The sequence below is a fragment of the Sminthopsis crassicaudata genome, chromosome 5, assembly GCF_048593235.1.
Source record: "Sminthopsis crassicaudata isolate SCR6 chromosome 5, ASM4859323v1, whole genome shotgun sequence".
NCBI lineage: Eukaryota > Metazoa > Chordata > Mammalia > Dasyuromorphia > Dasyuridae > Sminthopsis > Sminthopsis crassicaudata.
This window is the reverse complement of record NC_133621.1, coordinates 91,393,791-91,406,952: the sequence shown is the minus strand read 5'-3', so window position 1 is coordinate 91,406,952 and position 13,162 is coordinate 91,393,791. Positions and strand designations below refer to the sequence as shown.

Here is a 13,162-nt window from a genome sequence, read left to right as displayed (position 1 = left end):
GAGAGCTTCTAATAAGGAGTGGCAATTAAAGTAGAAGCTTCAGCCTTTTATATCTAAAGAGCTTACAATATGTTTATCAAAACAATATATCCTTGTGAGAGAAAATGTTAACACCTGTAAGGCAATATGTGACCCACAATCTGGGAAAACCCATATAGGAAGTGATGTAAAAAGGAGAGAACAGGCATCATCAGAGTAGAAAAAGAGAGGAGTCAGGGAAGATTTGGGAAGAGATGATGAGTTTTTAACCGTTTCTTAAAGATTGAGTATGATAGAAGTAATGGCCAATAAAAAGGAAAATCCTTTTTGGGGGCAGGAGATGGGGCAGGGGTGGTGTGGGGGAAAGGACACAATAGAGCTCAGAGAGATAGTTTCTAATTCTACACAATGAGTTTGTGTTCTTGAAATCTCCTGGTTTCAAGATGCTTGTTCCTATAAGAATATAAAAAATTTACCTGAGATATTAGGAAATTATATCTGCTACTGCAAAATATCATGATACATTCTTCCAAAAGGATTTGCTCTTTAGAAAGCTGTGAAATTACACTAGCCTTGTGATTAGGAGACTAGGATTCAACTGATATCTTCATCATCTATTAACCATGTGACCTCCATTACTTAGCCTCACTTAGTAATGACAGCACATATGGTGAAAACTAAAAATGAAATGATTCTGGCAGTCAGAAGACTTTCTTTTTTTCTTTCTTTTTTTTTTGTTTGTTTTTTACTGAGGCAATTGAAGTTAAGTGACTTGCCTAGGGTCACACAGCCAGGAAGTTTTAAGTATCTGAGGCCAGATTTGAAGTCAGGTCCTCCTGACTTTGGGGCTGGTGCTCTATCCACTATACCAAATAGCTGTCCCTCAGAAGACCTTCTTAAGTAAAACTAGAGCAAAATTTGCGACAATGGGCAAAACTAAAGTAATAATTTGCAAAAAAGTATTGCCATTATTCTCTGTCTCATTTCGGGCAAAGCGATAATTTTTCTGGTACCTCCAGTTTAATTCTTCAAACTCTTGCTTCATCTCATTCTCAAGATTTTGCATTTTCTTTTCAAATTCTTCCACTTTCTTTTCCATTTCCCAGTTTTGCTTTTGCTTCTCCAGCTCTCGTATTTGATTTTCATAATTCCATCTCATTTGTTCTATTGCCTTCTCAAACTGCTCCTTGTAGCATTGCTGACGAGCTTCTGTCTCTTTCTGCAGGACCTCCTCCACAGATTCATATATACTGTTGGTATAGTGGCTGCTCCCATTATCTTGCACCATGTTTTCAACTATGGCCATCAGCTCTGAAATCTGGGCATCTTTCTGGGCTCCACTAGCATTATTGTCAAATGCACAGCATCGATGGGCACACTTCTCCAATAACTCCCTGAAATAAGAGTCATCAATGGTTCCTAAGTAATCCTCTAGGCTTTCTTCTAGTTTGTCTTTTCCAGTGAATACAATGATCAAAAACTTCACTGCTTCAGCTCCTAGAATTTTGTAAAGGCGTTCAATGGCTGCCTTCTCCTCCTGGGTGAAACGGCCTATTTGCAACACCAGGAGTAGAGCATGTGGTCCTGGAGAGGACATTGTCATGAAATGAGCAATTTCATTCAGGATTTTTTCCTCCCTGGTATCAGTGTCAAAAATGCCTGGAGTATCAATAACACAAATGTCCCTCCCATTCCATGTGGTCCTGGCTTTCTTGCAGACCTTGGTGACTGATGCTCCTGAACACTTGGACTCAAACTCTCTCCTGCCTAGGAGGGTGTTTCCTGTTGCACTTTTTCCAGACCCTGTTTTCCCCACAAGGACAATTCGGAGTTCTGGCTCCCTTGAGTCTCCTCCACTGATGTTTGGGTCTGTAGGAAATAAGTGAGAAAGAAAAATGAAGGATTTGGTTTTGTAGATAATTCTATCAAAGACCTGCTCAGAAATCTTAGCATGACAAGGAAGTGATCTTGAGTTTCTGAAGGTTATTAAGCCCATGGTACACAAGCTAAGATGGGTCCTAACAACCTGGACAAGCTTTGAGTATGGCCATCTCTCCTTTGTCCTAGTAAAATTCACAGATCCTTGCAGCATAAGGGAGACTACCACCACCAGGTGACTTTTTTGGGGGGGAATGTTGAAAGGAGTATTTATTAGATTTATATAATTGTGTATGTCACCCTTTCACTGGCACATAATATAAATCAATCATTATTGTTGAAAAGACTTTACTCCTCCATAGTTGATCATCATATAATCTTGTTGTTGCTGTATACAATGTTCTCTTGATTTTACTCACTTCCTTTAGCATTAGTTCATGTAAATCTCTTCAGGTCTTTCTGAAATCAGCCTGTTTATCATTTCTTATAAAACAATAATATTCCATAACAATCATACCATAATTTATTCAGCCATTCTCTAACTCATGGACATCCACTTACTTTCCAGTTTCTTGCCACTACAGAAAGGGCTGCTACAAACATTTTTGCACATGTGGGTCCTTTTCCTTTTTTATTATTTCTTTGGGATACAGACCCAGTAGTGACACTGCTCAATCAAAGAGTATGCACAGTTTGATAACCTAAAGACTTCATTTCTGAAATACATAAAGAATTAACTCAAATTTATAGGAATACAAGCCATCTTATCAAACTGGGCATACCCTTTGATCCAGAAGTACCATTAGTGGGTCTGTATCCCAAAGAAATCATAAAGTAGGGGAAAGGACCCATATGTGCAAAAAAAATGTAGCAGCTTTTTTTTTGTGGTAGCAAAGATTTGGAAAATGATTAGATGCCCATCAATTAAGGAATGGTTGAACAAGTTGTGGTATATGAAGATAATAGAATCGTATTGTTCTATAAAAAATGATGCACAAGCTGATTTTAGAAAGGCCTAGGAAGATTTACATGAACTGATGCTGAGAGAAATAAGTAGAATCAAGAATACATTGTATACAATAACAGCAAGAACGTGTAATGATTGACTATGAAACACTTGGTTCTTCTCAGTAGTTCAGTGATATAAAGCAATACCTTTATACCAGAAAATGCCATCTGCATCCAAAAAAAAGAACTATGGAGACTGAATGTAAATCAACACATCCGACGTTCACTTCTTTTTTCTTTTTTTTTTTTTTTAAATCTCTCCCATGGTTTTCCCCTTATGCTCTGATTTTCTTTCTTAACATGATTAATAAAGCAATGTATAATAAAAAATAAATAAAAAATAATATGGGCATACAACTTTCAGATAAAGAAAATTAAAGCCATTTCAAGTCATATAAAAATGTTCTAAATCACATTTTATTAGATAAATGCAAATTAAGACAATTCTGAGGTATTACTTTAAACCTCTCAAATTGGCGAAGATGACAGGAAAAGATAATTATAAATGTTGGAAGGGATGTGGGAAAGCTGGAACACTAACACACTGTTGGTGGAGTTGTAACCTGATCCAACCATTCTGAAGAGCAATTTGGAATTATGCCTAAAGGGCCATAAAATAGCGCACACACTTTGATCCAGCAAATGTCTCTATTGTATATCCAAAAGAGATCATAAAAAAGGGAAAGGGATCCACATGTGCAAAACTATTTGTAGCAGCCCTTTTTAGTAGTGGCAAGGAACTGGAAAGTGAGTGAATACCTATCAATTGGGGAATGGCTGAAGAAGTTATGGTGTATGAATGTAAAGGAATATTATTTTTCTATAAGAAATGAGCAGGCTGATTTTAGAAAGGCCTGGAGAAACTTACATGAATTGAGGCAAAGTGAAGTGAATAGAACCAGGAGAACATTGTACACAGCAACAAGAAGTTTATGTAACGATCAATTCTGATGGACTAAGATCTTTTCAACAATAAGGTGATTTAGGGCAATTCCAATACACTTGTGATGGAAAGAGCCAACTGTATCCAAAGAGAGAATTATATGGACTGAATGTGGTTCACAACACAGTATTTGCTGCTGTTGTTTGCTTACTTGTTTTGTCCTTTCTCATTTTTCCCCTTTTGATCTAATTTTTCTTGTTTGGAAATATGTTTAGAAGAATTACATATGTTTAATTTACATTAGATTACTTTCTATTTAGGGGAGGAGAAGGGGGAGAGAGAGAGGGAGAAAAAAATTGGAACACAATGTTTTTCAAGGATAAATATTGAAAACTATCTTTGCATGTATTTTGAAAAAAAATGGTAGGGAAGTGGCGGGGTGAGGGAGGCTAGGGAAATAAGGTTCTAGAAAATAGGAAAAGGAAACCCTAATACCTGGATAAATTTAATTTATGAAAATTGATCAAGCACCAAACTTAGATGAGAAATAAGTCAAAAATTAAAATATCTGTTGTGAGGAAGAATACTACTATCTGCAATCACAAGATAAACCAGAAAAAACTGCAAAACTGCTTACAGTCTAGGAGTTTTAATGGGCTGCCCAACATGGGCCTGAATAAGTCACCAAGGTGACATGATAGCTGAAAGTACGAATTGAATATTGTAATAAGGTTATTTAAACAGAATCATAGGATCCTAAGGATCTTATCTAAGATGTGATTTCTGTGCCATACAGTTTCTCTAATGATATGAAATAAGTAATCTAGTGATAATAAGGTAAGATATTAAGTAAGACCTGGTGCTTAAAAACTGTCTATAAACTTGAAGGAAATAGTATGGTCAGGAAACTGACCTGGAAGTTCTAAAGACTTTTCCTATGTGATAATACATAAAGTCCCTTAAACCACTGAGTCAATGTTCAATAAGATATCTTTACTGTGAGATCATGAACTTGACTAAGAGTTTTTTTTTTTTGGGGGGGGGGGGTGTGTTTGTGTGTGTGTGATTGCATTTGAATGTAATTGGTTTCTTCTGTGATACTGTGTTTATTTTAGTCTTTTAAAAATGTTATTTTGCTTGACCATACTACTAAGAAGTTGAAGACAGAAAAAAGAGCAAGAATTCCTCTCTTAAGTCTTCCTGATTTTCTAGACCCAATTTTCTATCCACTGAAGCACCCACTAATTGCCGCTCTTCTAGATGTTGGTAAAGATGGAAAGTCAATGTATATTGAAAAAAAATCTGCAAACCTCACCCTTTTCAAGAGAAAGTGCTGGGTCTAATAGCCTTCCACCTTTCTCTCAGTCCCTCATTCTGAACTGCCCTGTCTTCTTTTCTCCTTCAAGGCTGCTCTTTAACTTGATGTTAACCAGTCTGGTTAACATGCGCAAACACCTTTGATAGAAGGCTGTGTGTGTGTGTGTGTGTGTGTGTGTGTGTGTGTGTGCGTGCGCACATGTGTGTGTGCGTGCACGCACACTTGTGTAAAAGAGAGTCAGAGACAGACACACAGAGAGTCATAGAAAGACCATCTGTTCTCCTCTCCTTCCAAAATGTGTCTGATTTAATGAAAACTCTGACACCTCTGAGTAAAGGTGTTTTTTAAAAACCTCAGTCATACTAGTTTTAGATAATTCAAAGATTGCTTCTCTTTTTGACCTCTACCTTTCAATAATGAATAATCCTCTCCTCTATCGGACTGCTTTAGACATTCCTTATTGTTCCTGGGATTTGCTATCATATAACATTTCCCATAAAAACACCTATAAATAATTATTCTCTACACTGCCCTCTCCTGGCATCTGGAATAAGGCTTTGCTTTCAAGACAGTAATTACCAGAGATGAAGGTATCCGAGGGATGGTCATACAAGGAACCCAGATATAAGGGTCCACCAAGAGCTGGGATCTCCGCTGTGCTCTTCTTCCTGGTTGGAAGTTCTTTTCTGGCCATTTCCCTAAGGAAAAAAAAATGAGGACTGGGGCAGTTAGTTATAAGGGCACTCACTTTCTAGCAAGCTCCAAACACCAATATACCATCCCTTGTGATTAAGCTCATCCAATCCCTGTTAGACAGGAATGCTATATTCTGGTAGGACTCCATTCTGGTAGGAAGCCCTAAAGAAACCAGGTCAAAGGGTAAAGGCAGAGTTAGAGAATAAGCAGAAGGACTAGTTTGCTTGAGCGGGAATAAGGAATTATGTACCATTGTAAAGCACTTTACAAATATAATCTCATTTGGTTCTCACAAATGCCCTGGGAGATAGGAGATCTGTCCCCATTGGACAGATAAGGAAACTGAGGTCACAGAGCATGACTTGCCTGAGGTCACACAGCTAGGGAGTATCTGAAGGATTATTTGAACTCAGATTTTCCTGACTGTAGGTTCAGGCCTCTAGCCACTGTCACACTGTGTGTGTGAGGGAAGGAGCTTGGGCTGAGTTTGGTTCACTATAAGGAGACAAGGAGGTCTTCTTTGGTGATATCAGCCTTGAACTCTGGCTTGGATTTAGAGCCTGAGGCATCAAGGCCCCAGTCTATGGGAACTGGCTGAGTCAGGACTGCCTGGCCAAGTGCTTCTTGACTGGTACTAATGGTTTTTGAAAAGCTAATCCTCAGCAGATGCCAAATGATCACAGATTCCAAATCCTGGGATGTTCCAAACTACCCAAATCTCCATCTGCTTCTGACTTTGGCCTTCTTTCCCTGTCTCAGAGCAAGAGATTTGACTTAGCAGTTAGTGATTCTTATTCAGGATATGGTTTTAGGATGTCAAGAATGAGCCCATTGGGGGCAGCCGCCTCATAGCCCTCACTAAGTGGTCTTCTGCCTTATGAGTCCTGCTGTGCCATTGCTTCTCAGCAGGCCATTTATTTAATAACAAAGCAGGCTGGAGATAAGGACCACTCTCGTTTTATTCCTGGGCTTTCCCTCTCCTGTCTTATTTCTGGAAAACTGGCACTATTGAATGCTGGAATGACCTTCTAAGCATCATTTCCATCCTCCTCCTCATGATTATCAGCAGTATGTTCCCAGCTTTGAGAAACTGTATCTTTAATAGATCAGCACTGCCCTAAGTAAGGAGTGAACTTTCCATTCTAGGAGCTTCTTGGATCTTGTCTCCTTGAACATTCTCTTCCCTATACAGATGGACAAATTTTGGATATATATCTATTTGACTTTCTCTAGTCTTCCCTTATTCCATACCCTGTAGGCTCTAGGGCCTTGAAAATTCTGCTTCCTTAGAAGGAGCTATACAATCCAGGAAAATAGTTCAGATCCCTATTAAGTGTTAGGATTCCTTTCCCTATGGATAATTCAGCCAGACATTTTTTAAGCAAGGTTTGAGGGACCAAGATGTAGACTTGTTAGAAAATGATTACCTTTTTAAAGCTGTAGGAGAAAGGAAACTTTTTATTCTATTATGGGCAAAGTAAACTCACCTTAAATAAAGTAGTGACAATACTGTTTTCCTTGACATAGGTAAGAAGGGGCTTTCAGCAATGCTTAGGAGAAGTGGGCAGCACATAAGTGAAGCCTTTTATTTAGAAGGATTTTAGAGAAGGGGCAAAGATGTCGTAGTATCATTCTGTTGGAGTTTCTAAGGAGGCAGAAAATTTGAATGGCCAATCAGTAATTACTGAGTGAATTCAAGGTGAGATTGGAACAAGCCTGAACCATGCAACTCCTATATGGATGCCCTTCATGTTCTTTCTACATGGTTGTTGTTCAATAGTGTCAACACTTCATGAACTCATTTGTGATTTTCTTGGCAAAAATATTGAAGTCATTCGCTATTTTCTTCTCCAGTTCATTTGACAGATGAGGAAACTAAGGTCAAAAGGGTTAAGTGACTTGCCCAGCATCACACAACTAGTAAGTGTCTGGGACCAGATTTTAATTCAAGACCTTGAACCTTCCTGACTCCAGACCTAGCTCTAACCACTGCACCTTCTAGCTCTGTGTGCCCCTCTTCATAGGATCCTCCTACCATTTTCCCTTGGGTTCAGCACCTCTGCTGGACTGATTACTCCCCTGGTCCCACAAAGTCTCTTCTTCACTATCCCTTTTCTGACAGACATCTGTAGTGGATAGTTGGGTCTTATGCCTACTGTCAGATATCCCATTCCTTGAAGCTGTCTTTGCTCTGGGTCAATGGATTCACTCTATCTATGTCTTCCTAGAGAGGCTGTATCTCTGTTCCCTCAACTGAACCTGGGATTCTCCTGAACTGACTCTCCAGGGACTGGACAGAGTATCTGTTGGTTTGAACTTGGCTGGAATTTGACCAGGAGTGGGGAGAAGGAGGGTGTGGGGTTGTGAGTTGTAGAAATGAATCTTCCAATGCTTTAGGGGTCATATTCTACAAAGTGATTTCTGACTGGCCTGAGTCATACTGCATAGACCATTGGTACTCTTGACTATTTAACACTGGAAGGACCAGCATGCTTCCTGAGTGTCTTATGTTCCAAATGTTTATAGTAGATAGTTTTTATCATTTTACTAATACTGCTTATACATATATAAAAAACCCTCTTAAGTATTTAAAAACAGATATTTTACTTTCAGTATGAAATAAAAATGTTCATTCCCAGTTGATAAACCCCCAAAATTCAACCTTTGAATAAGAACTCAGTACTTGACAAAAGTTGCTGAGGTAATTGGAAAATAATACCTCAGAAACTTGTCATAGAACTATATCTTACACCTCACACCAAAATAAAGTAAAAATATGATATGGATACCTAATTTAGGCATAAAAGATGATAACATAAACAAATTAGGAGAGCAAGGGATAATTTACCTATCAGATCTTTGGAGAAGGCAGGAATTTATGCCCAAAGAAGAACTAGAAAAGATTATGAAAGGCAAAAGGCCAACTTTTATTATCTTAAATTTTAAAAGTTTTTGTACAAACAAAACCAATAGTAACAAGATTAAAGGGAAGTACAAAACTAGGAAAAAATCTTTACAGGTAGTGTTTCTGGTAAAGGTCTCATTTCAAACATATATAAAGAATTGTGTCAAATTTACAATACAAGTCATTCCCCAATTGATATATGGTCAAAGGATATGAACAAACAATTTTCTGATGATGAAATTAAAGTCATCTATAGAAGACCTTATTTTGGTATGGTATGAAGTCTGGGCTAGCTCCCTGGAGGCCTCAGGATCAGCCTAGAGTCAGGATAAGTAAAAGTCATTGGTTTTTAGGGGGAGAAGTGAAAGAAGCAGGCAGACTTCCACAAGGCTTGCCAAAGATCTCTCCTCAATTCTGGAGTCCAGAATCTCCACCTCTCTCCTCCTTGTCTTGCAGCCAAGTGACTCTCCCCTCTGTCCCTCTGCCCTCCAATCCTTGCCTATCATTATCTTAACACCAAACATTCAGTACATTCCATTTAGGCCATAAAATTTAAAGAAAAGACAGAGCCCCATCTTCTATTTGCTACAATGTTATGATAGCAGATTATAAAATATATTATAATAGCAGATTATAATGTATAATATAAATATAAAATATAAACAAATAAATATAAAATATAATTATAATAGCAGATCACAAAAAATCAGAGCATCTAGGTGATCAGTGAATAAAGTAAGACATTTTATTTAGGGTCAAGAAATGACAATCAGATAGGCCTTTTCTCCTAAATGTCTCCTATACTCTTCCTAAAATTCCTTAGTAGGTCAATCTTTGGGGTTCAGATTGCCTCCTCCCTGAGATCTATCCTCTTTAAAAGGACAAATGGTTTATGGGCAGGGTGATAAGATATTGTTACATGAATACATGTGTAGGTATTAACTTGTGACTGTTTTAGATTCTTTACTCTAGGGAGAAATGGGGCAACATTGGTACCCTGGGCTCCTTGGGAAGAAGGAATCCTTTCCCTGCCAAACCTCATGAAGGAAAGGACAAAAAGGAGAGGTTGGGGACACCAAAAAGAAATTGTCAGTTTCCCTGGAAGGGTGACCCTGCTAGGGATGACACTGGATAGTCAAATAATTCCCAGAAAAATCTAAAAAATGTCTTCATAGGGAAAGAGGGGAGAACAAGAAAGGAGGCCTCCAAGTTCAGTGGAAGGAGAAAGAACCAGCTCTTGTCCCTTGACCTTCCTGGGGGCTGCCCTAGCCATTCTTTATTCCTTTGCCCCCTTCCCTCCCAGATACATCCTTCCTATCCCACAGAGTTGCTTCTTCCTTCTCCAGGACATACTCCTTCCCTCTCATTGCAGGTATTCTTTGTAAGTATCACAACAGCTATGCTATTTCACTGAAAAGTTCAACAAAATTACAGAGTCTTTCTTTGTTGCTCCATTGCCTCCTTTTTCTTCTCCCTTTCCCTTTTCCAGTGTGCTGTTGTGAACACCCAGTGCCCCAAATTCTACCATTTTCCATGGTGGAGATCTATTCAAATTTGTTTAAACTTCAGAATTATCCTTTCTTGTCCCTCAACAAAACTACCATTCCCCAGGCTTTATTTCAATTGCCCAGGCATGAGTATCTTTGATAAACTTTTAAGTTTAATCAATGTTATTAACATTTTTTCACTACTTTTTAAAGTCTATCCAAGCACAAAACAATAAATTAAATCTGGATTTGTAGGGCTTTCCCGAAAATCTAATCATCAGCCCTGGGTAGCTTGTGAGAGCTAGCTGTAGCATACCCCTCTGTCAGGTACAAAATAAACTCTACAAAAATGCTTTATCTCTCTAAGCCATTGTCTGATAAATCTAATTCACAATCAAAAATGAACAGTTGAGAATAATTTATTTGAAGATAATTTCATCCCAGAAGAGGATTCATATAGTATTCTTTGGAGAAGCTTTTTCTTGATGAGATTTTTTAAAGTATAGTCCAATATTTCTGGTGTTTCTTGAAGGATTGAGAGAGAAAAATTACTTGGACACCCATAAGGAAGGTCAGAAGAAAAACTTTCTTCTTGATCTTTGAGGAAGCATGAGAAAGCTATCTTCAGAATGAAAATATAACAGAGGACACCTGGAGTAAGCATTACTCATTTCAAAAAAATGAATGTATAATGGCGACTTAAATATTTAGAACGGATATCTGGGGCAGGAAAAGACAAGGAAACTGAGGCTTGCTTCTTCATTACAACACTCAGGATACCATATTCTCTAATTCAAAGTGAGACTAGCTATTTATTTTTGAGTCATGACTTTGTCTTTGGATCCCTGTACCATTGCTCAAGTCTCAACTTAGAAATGACCTTGTTTTGATTCTATATGCAGAAAATTTCTTTGTTTTTTGCTTCAGATTTGGTGATCAACTGCAGCTTTCCTCTTTCACTCACATTTCTTCAAAAACAGCCCTCACTCATGAATTTGGCAAGGTCAGAAAGGACAATTATTCACCTGAGAAGCAATTGTCTTCTAGGAGCTAAACCAAACTTACTCTTGGAGCAAGTGGGGAGTAGCCATCACACATATACTTCACCCCAACTCAATAGTAGCCAAAGATAAGGTCTTAAACAAGCAGATAAATAAAAATGACTGTGAAGAGAGGCAGGTCTGTCCTCGAAAGAGCAAGCCCACCCTCCCATAGAGGTGCCACCAATCACTCACCTGTCCAATTCCAGCACTGGGATTTTATCAAAAGGTACAGCTTTCTCCCTCTTCCTCACCAAGATGAGCTTTGAGGTCTGTGTTACTGTGGGTGTGCTTAGAGCCTGGGTGTATGTGAGCAGCAGGAAAAAAAGATTGAGAAGGAAGGTAAATGAGAGAAAATGAAACTGAACTAGAGACTACCCATTTCCTGAAAATGGTGAGAGAAAGGTGTCCAAGTTCACTGGACTGGGTGTTGTCTTGCCAACAGAATCCTAACCTGAGAAACCAGGAAAATGAAATTTGAATTGGGCACAAAAATACTCCTATGAACTCACATGTTATCAGTTGCTAATTATTAGATCTGTGCAGTAACTAGACCTTTGCTCACTATTGACCAGTTACTTCCTTCCCTGGCCATCATTTTCAAGCTCCTCCTTTGTCTCCCATTAAAACCATTTGACAAGTCAGCTTTTCCCCTTTCCTTGCCCTATAAGCTACACAGTCCCTTTAAATTCCCTTTTCACATGGAGCAGTTTTGTGATGAAAAGGAAAGAAAAGTTATTATTTTAAATAATAAATTTAAATATTAAGAGATGTAAGATATTGCACTATTAACAAGTGAAACTTTGAATGTTCTCCCAAAATAGGAAAATAACTTTGTTGTATGAAAAAAGAAAGAACTTGTAGCATGTTTATGTGTCAAGAAACAGCTTTCATAGGGAATTTAGACTGTCTCAGGTAGAGAGATAAGTGTGACAAAAATATAAAATACTAAAAATCCTCACCTGATCCTTTCATCCCAACTAGTTCTTTTCTACTTGGAGGATGAAAAATTTTTTTAAAGTTGGCTCTTGGTAGTGCCTCCTTTTCCTTTCTTCCTACTCCAATCAATTATTTATTTTATGAATTTAATTTTTAATCTTAAAATCAAGTACAAAAGAGCATTTCACTATATGCAGCATAACACAAAAAGATCCTTTCATCTGAAATTGTGCATGGCTATTTCAGACTGCTATTAGAAAAAATACAGTTGCCACTTTATATAAATTTACATTACCTTCATTTTTAAAATTCTGAAAATTCTCCATTTCCATCCAAATTTAAAAATTATTCAGGATTTCATGATGTCAGGAGAAGCTGCTAATACAGTTATTGAAGTAGTAAAGAGATTCCCAAAATTTCTCCCAAAAATAATTGGTGAAAATCCTACTTGTGGGACTGGCCTATTGTATCAATCAATGAATGCCAAACCTATATCTGTGTGGAAGGAAAAAACTTTCCTGAGACATAAAGTTTTGTAGATAAAGTTACTCTTTTGCTTGGAGGGAATGCTTCTGGGATGGCAAATACAAACTTCTTGTAAACTACTCAGAAAATCCCAGAGCATAGAAAAGAATCAGCAAGAAATCTGTGCATTATTTCTCTACTCTTAAAGCATGGATAACACTTCTTGATCTTTGAACAATCAGGGTTTATATTCATTCCCAATAGTAGAAAAAACTTGTAATCCTTTTAGAATCCTACTTCTTTTGGATAAAGCCTCAGTTCATCCAACTCATCTGGATGATATTAGCAAATATGTAACAATAGTTTACCTTTCTGCAAACACTACTTCATGTAGTTTCAGGTAATAGTTGAGAAATTCAGGGCATATTTTTTAGGAACTATATGTGCCCAAGTAATTACAGTTTTAAACAAGGACTCGACTGAGAAATTTCTAGAGGTTCTAAATACTTATAATTTTCTTAAATTTACCATTTATATTTATAGTTTAATCTGGAATGTTGTTGG

At 37.7% G+C, this 13,162-nt stretch overlaps 1 protein-coding gene across 1 annotated transcript; it reads right to left on the bottom strand.

The window, feature by feature from the left end:
- Positions 1 to 766: 766 nt before the first annotated feature.
- On the bottom strand, positions 767 to 11,490 carry LOC141545172 (GTPase IMAP family member 4-like). Its single transcript, XM_074272192.1, has 3 exons — positions 11,390 to 11,490; positions 5,646 to 5,764; positions 767 to 1,848 (listed from the first exon to the last, which is right to left on the bottom strand). Exons 2-3 carry the CDS (start codon positions 5,758 to 5,760, stop codon positions 863 to 865), a joined length of 1,101 nt encoding a protein of 366 aa, XP_074128293.1. The 5' UTR covers positions 5,761 to 5,764; positions 11,390 to 11,490; the 3' UTR covers positions 767 to 862.
- Positions 11,491 to 13,162: the final 1,672 nt, after the last annotated feature.